General features: G+C 37.5%; 1 protein-coding gene across 1 annotated transcript in view; it reads left to right on the top strand.

Annotated features, from left to right (window-relative positions):
- The first annotated feature begins 6,171 nt into the window (after positions 1 to 6,171).
- LOC104606179 (protein pleiotropic regulatory locus 1) overlaps positions 6,172 to 21,320 on the top strand; it is a 49,092-nt gene continuing 33,943 nt past the window's right edge. The window contains exons 1-7 of the mRNA XM_010271262.3: positions 6,172 to 6,380; positions 6,594 to 6,618; positions 9,894 to 10,005; positions 12,523 to 12,604; positions 12,747 to 12,815; positions 13,326 to 13,410; positions 14,537 to 14,629. Of these exons, the coding sequence (XP_010269564.1) occupies positions 6,247 to 6,380; positions 6,594 to 6,618; positions 9,894 to 10,005; positions 12,523 to 12,604; positions 12,747 to 12,815; positions 13,326 to 13,410; positions 14,537 to 14,629 (600 nt within the window). The 5' untranslated portion in view covers positions 6,172 to 6,246. The remainder of the gene's footprint in view (positions 6,381 to 6,593; positions 6,619 to 9,893; positions 10,006 to 12,522; positions 12,605 to 12,746; positions 12,816 to 13,325; positions 13,411 to 14,536; positions 14,630 to 21,320) is intronic.

Here is a 21,320-nt window from a genome sequence, read left to right as displayed (position 1 = left end):
ATAGTAAGCACATTTAATGAATATCTTGATAAATATTTTGATAAGTGTCAAAAGTGATTTTTAATCTTTTTCAATGGTAGGCTAGGGGTATATTAAGGGACATGTGTCAAAAAAAATTCTATGTGCTCATTGAGCATGCTTACAACTTTGTGCCTACTTGATCTAACCATCAAGCAAAGCCCATTGGTGTAGTGTAAATGTGTAACCAATCACTGCATTTTACTGCAAAAGAGGTGAATGACACCAAGTCACAAATGGCCTTTTAAGCTTAAAAAGAAAAATTGCATGTGGCTAACTTGTTCACGTTACCCTTCATTATCTTACTGACCAAAGGTTTCAAAAACACTTACTACAGGTTTTGGCATTCATGTGCAGCTCACCCCATTATATGTGATGCAAACAAAAAGGAGTTGCATATAAGATTTAGGAATTAAGATTGTTCTATTATCATGAAGGGACTACAAAAATTTAGGGAGGGGGTTTAGTGGACAATACTGTCACATTGGTCATACATGTTCATAGATTCATTATATCCCAATTAAGGCCTTATGGGGTGGGAAATAGATGGGTTGGGTTGAATGACAACTAGGGGTGTTAATGGTATTTGAAAATTCAGTCTTGAATGTTGAGATTCAATGTAATCCAATCGAATGTAGATAATTCGAATGTCATAATCGATCAAATTCGGATATATATAACCTCTGATTCAATAAGTATCTGAATTCAACTAATTATTTAATTATTATATAATATATAAAATGTTTAAAAAATTTATAGAATTTTTATATATGATATTTAAATTATGTACATAATTTATATAACTTTATACTGTATATAATAAAATATTTATTAGATATCTAAAATAATTAATAACATTTGAATTTTTAATTGAACTTGAATTCAAACATTGATTTAATTTTCAATATCCATCAAATATCAAATTGAATTTGGATATTAGATTTCTAATTGGATTTGAAACTGAGTACTGCCTGATTTTATCCATTTACAACCACGATGCCAGCCCATCCACCAACCACCCACATCTGTTAGTAGTAGGGTTGTTCATAAGAACGGCCCAACCCGATCAACCCGAACCGATCCAACCCGAGTCGGCCGGGTTTTCATCAGCACCGGTCGGTTTCAGGTTGGGCAAAATCATAAAACGATATATCGGGTCGGTTTCGGTTTTCTTATGTGAAAACCGAAACCGACCCGAACCAAACCGAACCAATTAGTTTTCTAGTTCGGTAGTTCCTAGTTTTCTACTTAACTAGTCTTCTACTAGAACTAGAACAACCCTATCTTCTAGTTCTTATTTAACTAAATTGTATCTATCCTAATTTCTATAGTCTTTTACACCAAATAGGCAACCCATTAGGCAATTACAATTAGAATTAGGTGTCTTTCTAGTTCTAGGCTTCTCTATCATTTTTGTACAGGAGCAAAACCAAAACCAACCGAAACTGACTCAACCCAACTCAAACCGACCAGGTCGGTTTTGCCTATCAGTGGATCGGTTTTGATTTCCACCTCATGTAACCCGACTAGGTCAGGTCGGTTGGGAAAATCCCTGTAAACCGACCCAATCCGACCCGTGAACAGCCCTAGTTAGTAGTCCATATTTTTAATGCATACATGGGTCGTAATCCAACCTAATACACAAAAAATTAGAGTTGATTGGTGGTGAAAGTAAAACTATACTTAATTACCCATTTAAAATTCTATGGGCTAACAATAATAAATATCAAAATGATGAAAATAAGCATTATAGAGTACAAATTGTTCTCAAGACATTGATGAACCGATCATTCTTAAGGCATCCTTAATATGAACTTTGAAAGAAAGTCGAGAGAAACATGTAAGAATTGGGGTTTTAGGAAAAAAACTAGGTTAAAAAAAGCAAAGTAATATCGTAAAATGAAATAAGGGTAATTTGAAGTTTTAGAAATGTTGAAAGGAATATTCTATGAAATTTACAAACAAAATGATGATGACAAGGATAAAATGTTGGGATTCAGAAGTTGAGGAGGGTCTTTGTTGTAAAACAAAGTTTGGGAGTTTAAATGTCATTGTCTCCTGAAATATAGTTGTATAGGGTGGCTGTTGTAATTTACCTTTAAAATTATTGATGCATATTCATACTGCATAGTTGCATGCACACATACACAATCACATGCTTGCCTATCAATTGAGTGGTGGCTCAGCCATGCTATCAGTTCAATACAAAAAAAAAAACATGCTTATTAAGGGTAAAACACTTAATATACTTTGAGTTTTCTTAAATGGACTTAAACATATCTTGAGTTTTTCAGAAAGACTAAAAGATACCTTGTAACCTTTTTATCCTTCATTTTCTTTCAAAATTTCAAATTCTACTATGAAAATTTTGAACTCATGTGTGGTGGTTTCTGTGTGCGTGCGTGTGTATGTGTGTGTATATATGTGGCACAAGTCACACGATAAACCCATGTGCTTTACACCTGAGCAATAAATGACGATCTAGGCCAATAATTAATCACCCTAAAAATATGGTCTCAAATGCATTCTTGATATGGGTATTATCTACTTTAACTAGCCTTAACTCTAAAGTTTTCAAGTCATCCTTCCCCAAGCACTTGAATTGTTTGAATGGTCACTTAGTGTGAGGAATGCTTTATGAAGAGTAAATCCAAATTTATAAACATATGCTAATCTATCTGAAAGAATGGTAGGATCCATCTAATGGACGCCATAAAGGTTGCGGAATGGGTGGGCGAATTTCAAAAATTTCCTACCTTCTCCCAACTGGGAATCATATTCCCTAAATTTAGAATACAATATTCAAGGATCTACTTGAACCCTAATCAAACCAGATCTGTACCAAAAGATAAATGGGAGGATTATACCTGATCCGGAGAAGCAGTATCTCCCAAAGTTGGTGTTCACGCCCAAAGAATGCTCCAAGATCTGTCCCTGCTAAAGATGACACAGCTGTGGATGGAACAGAACCAGCAGGGTGCGTCCTACACACTGGATCCTTCACAAGAATCCCCTGGATGTACTAAACACTGAATTCTTTCAGTCTTTCTTGCAAGACTGATGTCAAGAACTGGTTTCTTGACTTTCTTTTCTGCAAAGATCGAATCTTGCAATATTGCAGATGGCGGCGGCAGGAGGAGATCTCCAGAAAACGAAAAAGGCTGAACTGTTTTTCTTTTCTAGAGAGTATGAGATCTAATCTCAAATCGCAGGAACCCCTTCTTGCGATCTTGCTTGGTTCGAAATCTGATATTTCTTCCTCTTAGTTGGTTCGAAATCTCCTCCTTTCTTCTTGATTAAGAAATCTCCTCCTTAGGAGTTATCCCAATCCAAATCAGTATTTGGATAGGGGATGATCTTAATCCCTTTCCCAGATAGAGTTAGCTTACTCCTGATCTTATCAGGAGGTTACCAGATTCAAATCTGATTTGAATTTGGTCTCTAAGAGTGGATAGAGCTAAGAGTCCAATCCTTTTACTAACTTCAATCTAAAATTCGCCCCCTGGATGGGTGATCATATCAGCCCACCTCGAAATGGGCTTTTGGCCCATTAAGTGTTCAGTGTTTAATTAGCTTCCAATCTGCTGCCCAGTTGGGCTTCTTTGTATGGCGTGGGACCCAAGCATTGATCTACACACCAGCCACATGGGTTCGGCCTGGCCTTTAATACAAGGCCCAGCCGAATTCACTGAAAAACTCAATGAACCCCTTGAGTCCATTGTATGGACCCTATGGGCCCAACACTTACATTAAGTGGTCCCTGGGCCAAGCCATCTTATAAAAACCCAGGGACTGTGGGCAGGTGCAAGATTAGCCCATCAGGTATTATCCTAAATGGTTTTACACTTAACCTCTCAGCCCTTAATGATCAAGCACTGCCCGACAAGAGAGGACCTCTCCCTCGACTGCAAGGAACAGTGCCGCACTCTCCTCTCACATGGATCCCGGGAATTAAAACCATTTGCAAACATTTTGAAATCGTACATATATATGTAAATATATTAATTTTGCAAAACAAAATTCCAACAATTGAAATCAACTGCCGGTAGTTTGGTTTCCATTAGAGAGAGTGCATTCCCGATCATTACCCTTTGTCCGACAAAGTGGCTGATTCTGTCACTATGACCACCCACTCAGATGAATTCTCAAACTGCCCCAACATACCCAGGTTTTGATCCCCACTAAGGATCTCACTGATTGGCATATCAAAGGCAGCCTGATCCAGCACCTAGTGAAGTGTCATAATCGAGTCTAGGGGTTAGGTGTAACTTTCCAGTTTTGCCCATCTATCTCCAAGGTCCAGGGCAAGACTAGAAATCTGGTCCGGTTCAAGGATTCAAGTAATCCCATACTGCATGTGCCTCGGTTTTTACTTTGATGGCTGAGACAGGCCATCCCAACACTTGGTGGCACACCAGCATCAGCCTTGGCAGGATAAATCTCCCTAGACTTATCCAACGGCTGTGAACATTTAAAACTAACACGAGTCTCTACAATTGTCCAGTTTTAGGGTTTTACACAGAATTAAACCAAACAACATGAATCAAACATGCACTTTATTTATTTCCACTAAATAACAAAAGTACATCAAATTAGATTGAAGCTAAGGGCATACATAAACTGTCTAACACTATCATGGGCTGACCAGCCTATAAGGAAAACAAATCAACATAGGCTTCATGTTTGTTTTTAAAAACCTACTCCAGGGTGCCTCAAATGCCAAATCCAATATGATAATATCAGTTTAAAAAGGTGAAGTTTCGTTTAACCCAAGCTATTGACATCATTACTTCCACAAGGTTCAAAATATTGATGCACCCCAATATGATGAAAGGGGTTGTATTGGTGCATTTTAATCTAGAAATGGCTTAATTTTCTTCTTCTTCCATCTCACTTATCTTTCTTCCTTTCCCTATCTGAAAGGGTAAAATAGGATTTGAAAATTATTAAATGAGTTGTTTCACTAATGGAGGTACGTTTTAGTCTAATAGGATCAGCGCACAAGGTATATTTGAATCTATTTAAAAATCTTAGGGTATGTTTAAGTCAATTTATGAAAATTCAAGATATGTTTAAATATATTTCCCTGAATTAAATTAAAATATTTTAATAGCACCATATAATGTTAATACTTGCAAATGGTAATTATCTAAATATTTAAATCTTTAAATCAATCAATGAGTTAGTCATTTAGAGTACGATAAAGAGGGAATTTATGGTTTGCTATTCATCACAAATTTTTATCGTTTTTTAATAAATTGTTTCGAGCCCCCACCTATGCTATAGAATCTCTTGTATTGTAATAAATTCCCTCACTTGTCACTTACTACTTGTACAAACATATAAAAATTTATGAGGTGGAATTAATTTATAATCCCAAATCCCTACATAATGATAGCCATGATGCAACATGATAGTAGAATAACTTTGACCAAAGAGAACCCGAATTTGATGCTTTGTTTGACTTAAAAAGTATGAAATTTGGTAGGTATTTGGCATTGGTGTTTGAACATTGTACCATTTTTTCATAAAAACGGTGTTGGGCATGTGTAAGTTGTAAGCACTGTTTTCTAAAAAAATAATGTTTATTTTTTGTTTGGAAGCAGTGCTATCACATAGGATGTTTTATAGGAAAACAACATTGGTTTTGTTTGGTACCATAGTAGAACCGTTTTCAATATTGGTCATATTATCTAATGTCTAAGATAATGCCACATTGATGCTATATCATTGCACTGCTAGCAACAATGAGCTGTTTTTGAGAAAATATCAAATTTGGTATTACTTTAGACTACACTTTCCTGATTTCCAATATGTGGTATAAAGCAATATTTGTTTTGAAAAAACGGTATCAAATAAGAGGCCACTTTCCGAAGCACCGTTTTTTTCTGATATGACGCTGTTTTCTCAAAAAACAACATCGATGTCAAACACCCACTTGATGAGTTTTGATTGGATACGTGCATGGCATATCGTGTCTATCCGGTATATTGTTGAGTCGGTTTCCCTGGTCAGCTGGTCTCAAGCGGAAGTTAGGCCGGGTTCGTATTTTTCAACGTCAACCCGACATTCAACCAACCCAATCTCACTTTATTTTTTTCGAGTTGGGTCCGAGTTAACCCGGTACAGTTTGCACACTGTCGGCCCTCCCCTAGTCCCCTCTATTTTGGTTAGCATTCTGGCCACGCCCTCTTTAGTCAGCCGAAAGTAAAATAGAGAGGGAAAGAGATGCCGGGGCCGACGTCGGAGATGGAGCCTGTCGAGCCACAGTCCTTGAAGAAACTCAGCTTCAAGTCATTAAAACGAGCACTCGATCTCTTCTCCCCCATACATGGCCACTTCGCCCCTCCCGATCCTGAGAGGTATCCATGCTTTATTTTTTTCTCTCTATTATATTTCCAAACTTCTCCAGGGAACCCCTACTTTAGTTGTTTTCTTGCTTCCATGAAGTTCTTCTATTTGAACCAATTCTCAGTATAATTTGATTTTTTTTGTCGTCTGTTTCCATTCTCAGTATTATTTGGTTGTTATAGTATTCTAATCTTTCTATTTTACCTCGTATGCATGTGGCACAGTAAGAAGTTGCGGATTAGCTACAAGGTCAGTATCATCTTAAACTGGTTTCCACTTCATTAGTTTCTATGAGTGCCAATGTTTTTATTCTGAAATTATTTAGCTATGATTAGTTAATTCACATGCGGAGCAAACCTTTCGATTTAAATCCTTTTTTATCTTCGTTGAAATGGTTTATAGCACACAATCCCCAAGCTAGAACTGCGACAATTACTATTTGTCATGAGTTTTGTGGGGTATATATATCACATTCTTCTGAATGAGAGTCTGGTTCGAGGAACATGCAGAACCCTCAAGGTAATAGTTAACATTGGGTGTGTAATTAACAGTGTTATAGTTAGTTTTTTTCCTGATTTTTCGCCATCGAGCAAGACTGTTGATGTGCAGGGGGACAATACATTGTTTGGTGCAAAGGTAAAATCTCAGTCTGACAAGCATGAGAACTTGTGTTGGTCTGAGAGCAACCACTTTGTGCAAAAGATGCCAAAGATCAGGTCTATATCAGGTCCACCACCCAACACCCCGAATAACTAGGACCATCTAACACCGTGTATTTGGGTAATGACTAATGACCTTTATTTGCGGTATAAAATTGATATAGGCATGTCAAGGCAGTACATACTGGTTTGTTGCCCTAGTAAACCAAAGAGGCTGGTTGGAACCATCATCTGAACATGAAGGGGCCAGATCAAGTAGATCATAATTCATAAGAGACATGAGGGTAATCCTTATCCCAATTTTTGCAACAAATAGCAAGATAATAGAGAATCAAAGTTACAACTGTTTTGACTTCCAATAGAGTTGGGACCCTGCTGAAATACATATTGATGCTTGATGGCCATCATTAGCATGCGCTTACATTTTCCATGTCCATGGTTAAGGGCAACTTTGAATTGATTTATGCCAATAGAGCACCGACTCACAATTCATGATTAGGGAGGTCATATTAGACATAGTCAAACATGAAGATCGTGACCTGTGAATAAATTTACAAATGACTTGTATTGTTTTCCTTGATTAGAACATTTATATTGAACAATCCCCTCATTTTGCATAGGGTGTTGAAGCCCTGAGCAGACTTTTTTTTCCTGTATTAAGATCCATACATCATTTGTTATTATAATCTTATAGGCTTGCAATTATGTTATGTGATTATGGAATTCATATTGGAGTTAAGATAGATGATGTGTGGTTTTTTTTTATGAAGATGGACTTTTAGGAAATGTAACACCAACAATTTGGTTGCTTTGGCATGAAGTGTCTTGGGTGAAACTGATAAACTTATCCAATGCCAGTAGTACAAACGCCCTCATAAGTTATAAGGGGTTTCTGTGGAGGTACACTAGTGTTGTTGGCATGGTCAATCTTAATTTCTTTTTCAGAGAAACATACTTGCCTGAACCAAGTTGATTGGGAAGACCAGAAACATTTCAGATAAAACCAGCGGAGCTTAGGTTTAGGATGAAATAGATGTGGATGAAGTTGGAATGGCGTGATAATGCTGTAAGGGGATAACTAATCAATGAAATTAAGTTATCAGAAGGTGGAGAACATCGTAGTAAAATACAATAGTGGCATGTCTACCATGTTAGCAATGCATGTCATACACAGCCATAGTCTGTTGTTATTTTCTTTTGAAGCAAGTAACTTCAAACTTCATTAAATGACAAAAAAGATGTACACGAGAGAATTGTTTAAACCGCTTGTGGGAGATTGGAAATAAAGTTATTGAATGATGAAAACTTCTTTGACTATGCTTTTCTTTTCAGGAACAAAATGTAGTTTTGTGATTTTTTTTTAATATTTTGAATGGGGAGCTTTCTTGTTCTCAAATTACTAGCAGAGGTTCAGAATGAATGTGTGAAGTAATGTACAATACAACAGATAATCACTGTGCTAGAGCCTTTGTTTCATTGGTTTGAGAATTAGCTTTATTTTTGGTAGGTATTGCTTTCTTATATTTCTCAAGTAAAATCCTTAAGAATGGTAACTATGTTGGCTGTGGCTTGGAAGAGCTTGAATGCTTGATATTAGATCTTTGTTGTTGGGTAGGTGTTGGTGGATATTCTCTACTCTCTAGAAGTTTAGAGAAAAAGAAAGGTGTCTATTCTTGCTCTATTTACTCCTTGGAGCATTAATGTGTCCTTTCATGATATATTATTTTAAATGTTAGAATGAAATATTTCTTTGTTTGTCTCTTTGTTAATATAGCCCTTGGTTTTCTTATGTTGTAGGAGAATCTAAAGGGAAATGGAAAAGTGCTAAAAAAACTTGGTGGTGAAATGAAGAGGTTAAAAACATATTCGGGTTAAAACAAGCGTGTTACAAAGATCGGCAAAAATCTAAAAATAGATAAGACTTGGAAAAGAACAAAGCTAAAAAAGAGAGTAAATGGAGTTAAATTTAAGGCCTACGATGAGATCTATCATAAACCAGGCACACTAAAGAGTGAGAAAAGGGAATTTATAGACTAGCAAGGATGAGAGAAAGGAAAGGTAATGGTTTAAATCTTGTTAGGTGTATTAAAGATGAATATCAAAGAGTTTTGATAAAAGATGAGGAAGTCAAAGAAAGATGGAAAAACTATTTTGCAAAATTATTAAATGAACAACATGTAGAGGGTATTAGTGGAGGGAGATATTAATCATACTAATAGTGTTATAAATAACATGAGCCTTCATAAAATTACAATAAATGAAGTGAAAGAGATGCTAAATAAGATGAAGGCAATAGGAATGGCAATGGGGCAGGGGGGACAGGGAGCTACTCCCCATCACCATCCCTAGGAAAATCCCCATCTTTGTCCCCGCCAATGGGGACAAGGTTTTCCCCATCCCAATCTCAACAAGGATTGGTCGGGGATCCCCACTCCTTGCCACTTTTTATGCTGTCAGATTCATCTTATTTTTTATTCCATTTCATTCCTTTTTTTTGAATAAAATAGTTACAATTACAATCCTATCAAAATAGATCCAAATATATTCAAACATATTGAAATATATTCAAGCACATCCAATCATAGTTTTAGAATATTTACACAAATTTAAGACACACACACACACACAAAGCGGGGACCTCCGAGGTGGGGGGAGCCAGGGAGTGCTCTCCCTGTCCCTGCCAAGGGTTCTTGTTTATTACAATTTTGTTCTTGTTCTTGTTCCTTGATATTACCTTTATGTTCTTGTTCCTCTTGTTTCTTGTTTATTACAATTTTGTTTTCTTTCCTCTGTGAAATGCTTCTCTTTCGTTGAACTGTGATCTGCCTTGTAACTTTTTTATATGGTGTTTGGTGCAAATCAAAGATACATGCTGAATATGGGGCAATCAGAAACTTGCCAAGCCAGCTTGCGAGTCAAGTCAATTCAGCTCCAAAAGATCAAGCTTCTGCTCTTTCTGAAGTATTGGCTCTTCCAGGTATTAGATTGTTCTTGCATAATTTATTATTATTAGTTTCTTTAATATTTCTAATTTGAGGTTAATTTATAAGTTCGGTGAGTATATAAATCTGGAACATTGGTTGATTGGTCAGCCATGATCCAGGGGGGCTTAAAAGTAAAACAAAGAACACAAGATTTCAAAATATTTTTCCTTCCCTATTTTACTTTACCATTGATACAACTTCTCATCAATTTTCAGCACCCTTTTCTTTAGGGGTGGAAATGGATCGAATCATGATCCAATCCGAAGCCGATCCTATTTTTCTCGGATTGAGATAACCCTCTGTTGGATTTTTGGATCGGATTGGGTCAGATAATAGGATCCAATTGAAAATTGGATCGAATTCGGATCACCTCCGATCCGATCCAACCTATATATATGTATATATTTATAAACATATTTACTTATAAATATACATGTATATATTAACATACTTATTTATAAATATATTTATATTACATTTTTTGTAATTTTTTTTATAAAAAGATAATATATATGATGAAAATAGTTGAAAAATACTTATATTTTTTGTTTTTCTTTATATAAACTGTAATGTTTTTTTTTTCTTTTTAATAATTTATTAAAATTTTCAGAATGTAAATTGGATTGGATCAGATTTGGATATCTGACATCCTTAGCGGATTCAGATTCAAATCACCATTTGTGAGATCCGATCAGATCTCAGATATGTACTATCGGATCGGATCGGATATACCCTGATTCGAATCCAATCTGATCTGTTTGCATCCCTACTTTTCTTCTGTCATTGCTAGTAAAAGCTCATGTGCTGATTATGTGGTAATGCTATAGGAACAGTCAAAAGATAGTTATTGCAAACTAAGATATTGAGAGAAGATCAAGGTTTTAGTAATTTCATTTTGCTTATTTTGTTATGTTCATCTTGGGAAAACTTGAAATTTATTCATTTTATTTTACATATTTATATCCAGTATTTTAAGAGATATGCCCCAGGCACACCTAGGTGCAAAGGCAAGGCATATCTTAAGGCATTTGCCTTGCTTCAACTTAGGTGCAACTCCTTTCGAAAGGCACTGACCTGGTTCACCTAGGCATGTGCTTGTGGGCCTTGTGCCTTGGTCCAGATACATGCCTTTTATGAGTTTTCTTTTTTGGTTACTTATTTTTATGTTTTTTCACACCTTTGTAATGACCTATTAACTTCTAAATTACCTTTTATTTGTGCTTATGCACTGGTAATGGTCTCATAATTTTTAAAAGAAAAAAAAAACTTTTGAATACCTGAAGCCCTAGTTGTTGCAGACAGGATCTTAAATAACAAAGTTTCTACTAAAGATGCAACAACGATGCAACTGATCTATGATCCCTAATCATAAAATAGAATGAACTGCTACGAAAAACATAAATTATATTTAGGACCAAAAATTTGGTTCAGTGTCATTGCCTCCAAACCCCCCACATGGGCTTGTTTGGATTTGCCTCAAGGGGCCTAGGATTAGGAATACAAGGCATCTAACATCACACAAGCTACTTGAAGTAATACAAATCAGAGATGGACAAACACACTGAAAATTTCACAGGCTTGAATTGTGGAGTGCTTGAAGGCACTTTGGTTATTTGTTTGCATGGATTTCTGTGGTCAGCCTTTCAAGAATTTAGGAAAATAAGCAAAGAAACAGATCGATAGTATAATGAATCCAAACAAACAGGTATTACAACACATTGAATCGAAAAAATGAGCAAGGTAAAAGTACATTGAATCCAAACACAGAATTATTGCTGTGATAATTCGAGCAAATAAATAATGAACAATATTTCAGTACAAAGAAATGAACTGATGTATCGTAGACAACAAATAAAACATAATACAATATACCACATATGATAAGGTGTCTGCCTTATTTCTTTGTCTAAGAGGATTCCTAAATCCTAACATGCATGTGTGGTGTAAAAACTGCCACCCAGAAAACACCTTGTCACCTAGGCAACACCTTGATAACTAGGTATTCTGCATTTTCCAAATGATATTTAATATTGGTTCATTTGAGATTTTCAGTAATGATATTTAACAAATTTGCATTTGGAAATTAGCACTCTTATCACTTCTGTTTGACTTAAGATCAAAATTACCATGTGACCAACATGCCCTCTTATTATTAGTTCAAGTCTTTGTCTTAGGGCAGTTGGTTTTATTATCTGTTAATTGTTGTGGTTTTATTTTAGATAGAAGTTCTATTTTTCTAGTTTTAGATAGGAGCTGTTTTAGTTTTATTTTAAATTGACTACTTAATAATTTAGGACCTCTTTCAGTTTCCATCTTATTATGCTCTAGAATCATGCTCAGTGCATAATTCTTATCTTGGAGATCCAGCCGGAGCTACAGACTGTAAATTGTTTCCTTCTTGCTGGATACTTGGGACCATTTCTAAGGGCTAGCTTAGAAAATGTTGTTTGAGGGTTCATTTTTCATTGCTTTTCTGGTAATTTAGGATTTTTTGGCAATATGATGTTCAGGACCTGAAGATTCTAGAGATCTGCAGTCAGGAGGGGCTCAAAATTCTTTGGTTGTTGGTCCATCCGTGCAACTAAAGAGAGCGTATGTCTGTTTTTCTTGTCAATTAAACACTATTCTATATTATCTTTAAATTCCTGGTAGGCTCAGCATGAAACCAATTTATTTATGTGCGATGATCCGGCACTTGACTGGAGTGGTTGCTGACTAGTTTTATGTTTGCCAGAAATGATGCAGGTCTTCCAGATATAAGCACTGCTGGGGTCCTTGCCTCTGTTCCTGGGACATCTGAAAGGTATTCACAATGCTCCTTTCTGTTATTTTACCAAATAGCACCCTTTTCATGCATTAGATGCATATTTTTGTTTTCTTTTACTTCTCTTCAACCCAAAAGGAAAAAACGAGTAACTTTTGTTAGCTTACATGAAAGTTTTTCTTTTCTTTTCTTTTGATAATTTAGCTTACATGAAAGATAGCCACCAGTATGATTATTTGTAACTCCTTTATTGTTTGGCTAGAGTTATGAAGGATTGTAAAGAAACACTGGTTTCAATTGCAAAGTAAAATGTGTTATTGTTCATTTCCTAAAATATCCATGTTTTCTAGACAATTATCTGCTTCACACTATATTTTTGTCAGATTGGATAACATACGGACACCTATATGCATCAATGACCTTTCCATTTGCTGCATAGTTTTTTTTTTTTTTCCTTTTGTTGAAGTATATTTTGTTGCTTTTCTATACTTCTCTCACTGAGATACTAAGATATGGTTGTTAATTTTTCTTGATTTGTTGTGTCATCAGGAATCCATCAACTTCTGCTTTAATTGAAAGGATTCCAAGCAAATGGCCACGTCCTGTATGGCATCCTCCATGGAAGAACTACAGGGTAAGCCTTTTCTTATAAATAATAATTGCCAAATTTCACCATATTATCTCATAGTAATTACTATCCATTTGTAAAAACCTGTTATTAGATGATATCCTTTTCCTATTGTACATTTGATATTTCTGTTATTTTTGTAAGTAGGACAAAAACTATGTTAATGAATTAGTGTACTTGTATGGATGTAAAAAATGGGGATAACTAAAGTTCTTGAAAAAGCTTTACAGTGTACCACATACCCTCTACAACCAAAATGGCTGTAAGTCATGTAGCATATGGCACAGGGGCATAATAGTCTTTTTACTTAATGTTTATATCACCCTAATACAATAAGAAAGTAGGTGCCACCACTCCCATAGTCTTCTTCTCCAATCTCTCTCTCTGTTCGCCTCTTGTTTCTTTAATCCTAGTCTGATTACAAAGGCCAATGAATTGAAAACAGAATTCCTTCTTTTAGAAGTGTTAAAATCTTTCAAGGCCAAAGCCCAATCTTGATATCCCAAGAGACAAGAATTTATCAATTATGCTTTTTGGTGTATGGTTTATGAAATCTGTAAGTTTTTGGTGTATGATATGGAAGGAAGAAAAGAATTTATCAATGTTGTTTCAATGTTTTGTGTTTCAATTTATGGAGACATGGATTGAAAATTTGAAACAACTGATTTCAAAGTAAAGAGTTTCCAAGATGAATTAACTGCAACCATTTGGGTTTAAGGGTCATAGATATCCATAATATTGATAGATTGCTCCCAATGACACTTCTCACAGTATTTGTTGAGTTGGTGCAAAAATAGATGACTATACAGCTCAATCCTCCGATGAAAAATTTAATATGGCATTGGGCTTTCATAATGCAGAGGTGGTAGATCTACACCTGATCTAGCTAACCTATCTGCAATAGCATCCAACTCCCTTGATATCTATGTGTTGTGCATTTAGAGAGATGCCAATATTTTCCTGGGTTTAGCAATGCTATTGCTTAAAGATTTTTAGCTATATGAGCTCCTCCGAGTTCAGCAAGCACCTTTATTTTACATCTCGTGTTCCTTGTTGCTTCTCATTATGTGTGTGTTTTCAGGGTGGGGGGTATGTAATCGCTTATTGACATTCTTTCCATTAACTTGTGCAGGTCATTAGTGGCCATTTAGGATGGGTTAGATCTATTGCATTTAATCCTAGCAATACATGGTTCTGTACTGGCTCCGCAGACCGCACAATAAAGGTACGAAGTTCTAACGTTTTACTTCATTCTCTGGAATACCGCTAAAGATCTATTTGTGTACTTGTAAATGATAAGGTTCACCGTCACCCTTAGGCTAAGTAAACAATATCTAGGCTTGTTTCATAATCTTTTAAGATTTTTCCCTGATAGGTAACAATATAAATTTATTGATTGTAATAAAGTACGTTAAATATAATACAGGGCGTATAAATTTGTTAGGTTAGCCTTGCTATGCCAAGATTTTGGTCTTTTTTGAATTTGCTTTTTCAACAACAAATTTGACTGAGCTTCTCACTATTTGAGCATGAACCAATTTGATATGTATAGTTCAGCCAAAGTTTGAATAACTAGTATGCTCAATGATATGGCATATGAGAATGTTTTGAAACCATTCTAGGCAATCTTCTCAGTTATACTAGACAAAGAGAGAACAAAGCAAAGTTAAAGGGGTGTCCAGTATAGTTCAACCCCCACCCCAAAGAGCCCTTTATATTATATATTATGTACAATTACAAGAAAGCCCTTATAGGGCTGAAAAGGAAAAAGAATAAAAGAACAAGAATATGATATACAATACAATGGGACTATAAAGTTTGAAGCGGGATGGACTTTGGGAGGAGTTTTGTTCGAGCAAATGTCTGGAGGAAGAAAATCAAAGTTGAGGCCAAAAACTTTGTTCTGGAAGAGGTAAGAACCAGACATGGGTCTGTCCTGAAGTTCGTTGAGCAATCGAAGGCGACTGTTTTGCTTAAAGGGAAAGCTGTACTGTGGTTCAAAGGCTTCATCGAAGGAGCTATACACTCTCAATGGAAGGTAAACTGGAAAGATAGTTACAGCCTTACAGGGAAGGCGATACCACTTGCTGGGATGAAATTCTGGAGAATAGGAGTGGTGCATATGTGCAACTGGCTGAGTTTTTTAATCCTGGCAAGAAAAGGTTGGTTTGCATCCCTGAGGGTAAAAGGAGACTAGGGTGGAATTAGAGAGCAGATGCCTTCCAACAGTTCTTGACTTTATCAGATGATTTGAGTATTTCAATTAACAGATCTGTTGGGGATTCTATTACATTTGCGAAGGACTCGGCGATCAAGAAAACAGGGGATGTTAGCAGTCAGGAGACAGTAGGGTCTCAAAAGGAGATTAAAACAGATCTTGTTGAGTCTGTCTGGTTCTCAGCTACAGAAGCAAAACCTTCTGTAGAAGGTGCTAAAGAAGAATGGGAGAGGAGATATGTGATCACTTCAAAAAAGAATCCCCAATTTGGGAACATATTTTGGAAGATGTGACAGAGAAGCTTGCAATAAACAGAGTGGTTCTCTTTAAACCTTTTGCAGGGGATAAAGCTCTGTTGGATGTCGGAAGTTTGGTTTTGGAAGTTTCAAATGTTGAGACCAGAGAGGGTGTAGTGGGGTTAAACAGGTGGTGCCCCTTGTCAAATGAGATTCCGACCTTCAGTGGCGCCTTCATCCTCAACTTATGTGGTCTGCCTTTCCATTTATTGGAAGGAAACCATTTTTCATAAATGTGCTCTTGTGTTGGGAGGTCTGCTGTTGGCTTTCAATGTCAAGAACCTGACTGCTGTAAAGTTAGAAGTGGTTGGAGGTTTGCCGGAGCAGATAGCAAGATTGTTAAACATTCAATCTGGAGGTGTGTGGTATAAGGTGTGGCTCGCTTTGGAAGTTGAAGTGTCTTTTTGGGAAGGGAGGAGAAAGGAAGACGGTGAAGGTGAGGTGGATGGTTGGGTGACATGTGGCGGGGTGTGTTGGCCGGGAGGAATGGCTTGGAGGATAGGTGTCACGTGGAATCGAATAGGTCAAAGGAGGTTTTAAACAGGTGTCTCGAAGTGGAATCTCAATCGCTGATGGGGAGAAAAGAGCTGCTACAAGTTTTCCCTTTTAATGAAAATAGGACCCTTGATAACAAGAATCGGACGGCACCTGTGAAAACTTATGCAGAAGCTATTTCAGAAGGTGGCGTGTCCAACAAGCCAATTAAAAGGGCGCCAAGTTTAAAGGGGCTGGTTCTAGAGCGGCCTAAGCAAGATGGTCCAGTCCGGTCCGGTTTAATTGGGGGCATGGGCCCGGTCCTTGGAGATAAGGTGCGTCGTGATTCTTTAGTGAGTCACGTGCCCTGTTCTTTGAAGTCGATGGGGGACGGTAAGCAGAACCTATCATAGTCCCCATTGATTAGTTCGCTGGGTGCCTTTGAAGCCTAGAAAGGTGCAGAGGTCTGCTCGAAGGCCAAGCTCTCAGCTGGAACTTCTCAAACGTCAGGTGTTTGGACGACAACAAGGTTAGTGTGGAAGTCTGTAGCAGGAAAGAACTCTACCAAACCAGATCGTCCAAAACCAAAATTTGACAGGAAAGAAAAAGAGGAGACTGATACAGATAGTGATTGGGATTATGTACAGTTGGAGGGGGATGAAGAGTTCTACCAACCCTCGAGCATAGGAAGCCTTAATTCGACTAAGGCGAGCAGAAGGACTGGAAGATGAAGATCTGGGAATGGAGATCTTATTTGCAAAAGGACTTGCCTACAGCTTTGGTGAAGGAGGTTGAGGTTGGTGAGGATGCTATTAACTACGGAAAGGTCTTGCCTATAACTAAGGAAGAAAAATTAGACTGTCCCACTTTGAGATGTAAGGAGGTTCAAGGAGCTGAGGGCATGGGTTGCAACTGGATGCAAAACAAAGCAACACAAACCCATTTCTCAAAAGAAGCTGCACAATTCTCACCTTTACAGGGGTCTGACCAGCTTGAGATTGTTTTGGGAGGGACTTGCGAAAGCAGTGAACAGGGAGTTCTCTACCCTTCTGTGTTTCCTTCAAATGTGTCTCGTTCTGTTATTCCTTCAAAAACTTATACTAAGTTTGCTGAAACTGTGTCCTCCCCTGTGTCTGTAGATCCAGCCTTATCTCAAAGGCCAAAAATGATGCTTTCAATCTGCCTGCCACAGAGCCTGGAAGTGATTTGGAAACATAAGACCTGGGAGAGACAGGGAGGGTAGAGAAAGAGCAGAAAGGTGGTTTAAAAACTCCGAACGCTCCGGAGTTAGAAGGAGAAGAGAGGGAACAGAGGTTGTGGGGAGACCAAACAAGAGAGTGTGTATCTGAAGAAAGAGACCAATAAACTAGGAAAGATTATGTGAAAAATAGAGCTTTGCATAGGAGGAAAAAGAAGAGGACCGTCTTTGAAAAACCTTTAGGTCTACTCAAGAAAGGAGAAGAATAGAAGAAGGAAGAAGAGCGAAGTTGAAAAGCTGGTAAGTGAGATTGACTATGATAAGGAAAGCAATAAAAGGAGGGGTAGAAGTGGGGAAGGCTGTTAGGTAGTGGGGAAGGCTGTTAGGTTAAGTTCTCTTTTTTGGGTTCAGGTGCAGAGGAGGTATGAAGATCCTAAGTTGGAATGTGAGAGGGTTAGGGAGTGAGAAAAAAAGAAGACTGATCAGAGAGGCTCTCAGAAAGGAGAAACCAGATGTGGTCCTCTTGCAAGAAACAAAAGTTCAGGAGCTGGGCAGAAGATGGATCAGGAGCATTTGGGGTACAAGAGGTCTCGCCTCGCCTAATCGCCAAGCAGTTTTGTACTATGTATTGTAAAATACTTTTTTAGTCTTTATTTTTTGACATTATAATTATAAAATAGGCACTATTAAACTAAAATATTCATTTTGTGTGTTTATATACTAATTTGTTTTTATTATTTTCTTATTTGTTAGGATGTAATCAATACAAACATTGCTAAATGCTGTATTGAACCCTCAAAGACTTTAAAACGTGAACCAATAAGTAAGGAAGAACTTAAAATTTTTTCTAATCAACACATTTTCTATACTTTAACATGAACTCTATACTTTTCTTATGAAAATTATGAATAATTATTAAGGAAATATGGCTATGGTACCTATGGAACTACCCTAGGATCTATGTTTTCTATATAAAAAAATCCATCACCTAGGTGACTAGGCGACAAGGCACCCCCCTAACGCCCAGCCTCGCCTTGGCGCCTTGAAAACTATGTAAATGAAGTGGAGAAACTTATCTAAGAAAACCCCATCTTATCTATGCTTGACAGGTTCTTAGTCTCTCTAGATAGGGAAGAACAATGGACTGGCCTAGCTGGGAGAACTCTACCTAGAATTACATCAGATCTCTGGACTATTTGTTTGTTTCAGAGGAGTGATGATGGCGGCCCAATTCCTTTTAGGTTTGAAAACATGTGGCTTACTCATTCGGATTTCGAAGAGAAGGTCAAAGTTTGGTGGAATAGCTTGGATCAATCTTCATTATGGGAGGGCCAAAATTTCCTAAAAAAACTTCAATTGGTGAAGGAGATTAGAGAGTGGAATAGGGAGAAATTTGGAAGATTGGAGGAGAAAAAAGTTGATCTGGTCTCCCAAAATTGAGGCGATTGATAGCAAAGTGGTGGGTTCTCTTGATGACGGTGATAGGGAGTTGAGATGGTCTCTAAAAAAGGAGCTAGGGGAAATTCTGTTAAGAGAGGAAATAAGTTGGAAGCAAAAATCAAGGGAGAGGTGGATCAAAGATGGGGATGGTAATACAAAATTTTTCCATGCATTGCAAATGGAAGGAGAAGGAAGAGCTGGATTAGCCCACTAATGGTGGGGAAGAGTGAGGTTACAAAGTAGACAGAGATTGCAGAGGCTTTCTCGGAGCATTTCAGATCTATCTATAGAAGGCCTTAAATGAAAAGTGGCTGGTTGAAGCGTTGGAGGGGGAGACTTTGGGTGAGGATCAACTGCATTTTTTGGAGAGGAAGAGATCAAGGAAGCAATTTTCTCTATGAATAGATCAAAAGCCCCTGGGCCTGATGGATTCACCATGGCGTCCTATCAAGATTGTTGGGGTATAATCAAAGATGGATCTTTTCAAAGTCTTCTGTGATTTCCATAAAAGGGGGTAATCAGTGCGGGGATAAATTCTACTTTTTTAGCGTTGATTCCAAAGACGAACAATGCTATACAGCCCGGAGACTTTAAACCTATCAGTCTAGTCACAAGCATTTATAAGGTTATAGAAAAAGTATTGTCTTTGAGGATTAAGAAAGTGATCCCCCCATTGATTTCATAGTCCCAAGGGGCCTTTGTGCAGGACGGGCAGACCATTTACCAAATTCTTATTGCTAATGAATGTGTCGAGGCTCAAAAAAGATTAAAGAGAAGGGGAGTGACTGTCAAATTGGATTTGGAAAAAGCCTATGACTTGGTGGACTGGAACTTCTTAATTGATATTATGAGGGGGTGTGGATTTGGAGAGCTGTGGTGTAAATGGATTAAGGGTTGCCTGCGGTCTACTCACTAGTCAATTATTATTAATGGGACGGTGTATAATTTCTTTGAGGGCTTTAGGGAACTTAGACAAGGTGACCCTCTTTCTCCTTTTTGTTCACTTTGGCAGCTGAAGTACTATGCAAACCTCAAGAGCAAATTGCCTGCAATTTTTTAGGGGTTGGTCTGTAGGGAGAGAGAATGTTTTGGTCACTTATTTGCAGTTTGCAGACGATATTCTGATTTTCTGTGATGGAGATTGTAGAGAGGGGGTGGAAATTTGAAGTTGGTGGTGAAACTTTTTGAGAGAATGTCTAATTTAAGGATTAACTGGTCTAAGAGCTTAATGGTTGGAATCAATATCGATGAGGAACTATTTATCAAAAAAAATATCAATGAGGAACTCTTGAGGAGCTTGGCAAACTCCTTAGGTTGTGAGAAAGGTGAGTGGCATATGAAATACTTAGGCTTACCTCTAGGAGATAACCCTAGATCAGATAGTTTTTGGGCCCCAGTGGTGGAAAGGGTTGAGAAGAGATTAGCTAAGTGGAAGAGGAATTATATCTCAATGGGGGGGGGGAAGGTTAATCCTTATTAAGTCTACCTTAGCAAACCTTCCAGTGTACTACATGTCAATGTTTAGGATGCCACAGGAGATAGTGAGGAAAATTGAAAAACTTATGAGGGATTTTCTCTGGGAGCCGAGGGGAAAAAAGGACCACTTGGTCAAATGGGAAAAAGTGGTAAAATTGAAAACAGAAGGTGCGTTGGAAATTGGTAATGTTAAGATGAAGAATCAAGCTTTACTCAGCAAATGGTTATGGAGGTTTCCTAATGAAAATGAGAAGTTATGGCACAAGGTTGTGGCGAGTATTCATGGCATATCAAGCAATGGGTGGGATGCAGGATGTCTTCGTAGAGCTACCTTGGTTGCCCCATGGAAGGCCATCCATGATTGTCATCCTACCTTCTTACATCATATCAGGTATGACTTGTCCACTGGTCAAAAAATCAGGTTTTGGGAGGATGTGTGGATTGGCCGATTGGGGATACCCCTTGGGTATTAAATTCCCTTCTCTCTTTGATATTTCCAGGTTTAAGGGTAGGCCCATCTCTGACTTCCTTACTCAGCATCACTTCTCTACAGGATTGAATTGGTATTTTGGCTTCATTAGAAACCTTAGAGAATCTAAACTTTCTATGATGACTGATCTTTTGAGTTTGTTGACTTCGGTTTTCTTGTGTGAAAGTGGCTCAGATTCTAGAATATAGGGCCCTAATTCTGTGGGGGATTTCTCTTGTAAGTCCTTTCATTCTTTGGTTGCTACCTCTTCTTCCTATTCTTTCCCAGTTAAGGAAGTCCGGTGTTCTCCCATTCCCCCTCAAATTAGCGCCTTCTGCTGGGAAG

This window comes from Nelumbo nucifera, chromosome 4 (assembly GCF_055504915.1).
Source record: "Nelumbo nucifera cultivar China Antique chromosome 4, China Antique-T2T, whole genome shotgun sequence".
Classification (NCBI taxonomy): domain Eukaryota; kingdom Viridiplantae; phylum Streptophyta; class Magnoliopsida; order Proteales; family Nelumbonaceae; genus Nelumbo; species Nelumbo nucifera.
This window is presented reverse-complemented; position numbering and strand designations above follow the sequence as displayed.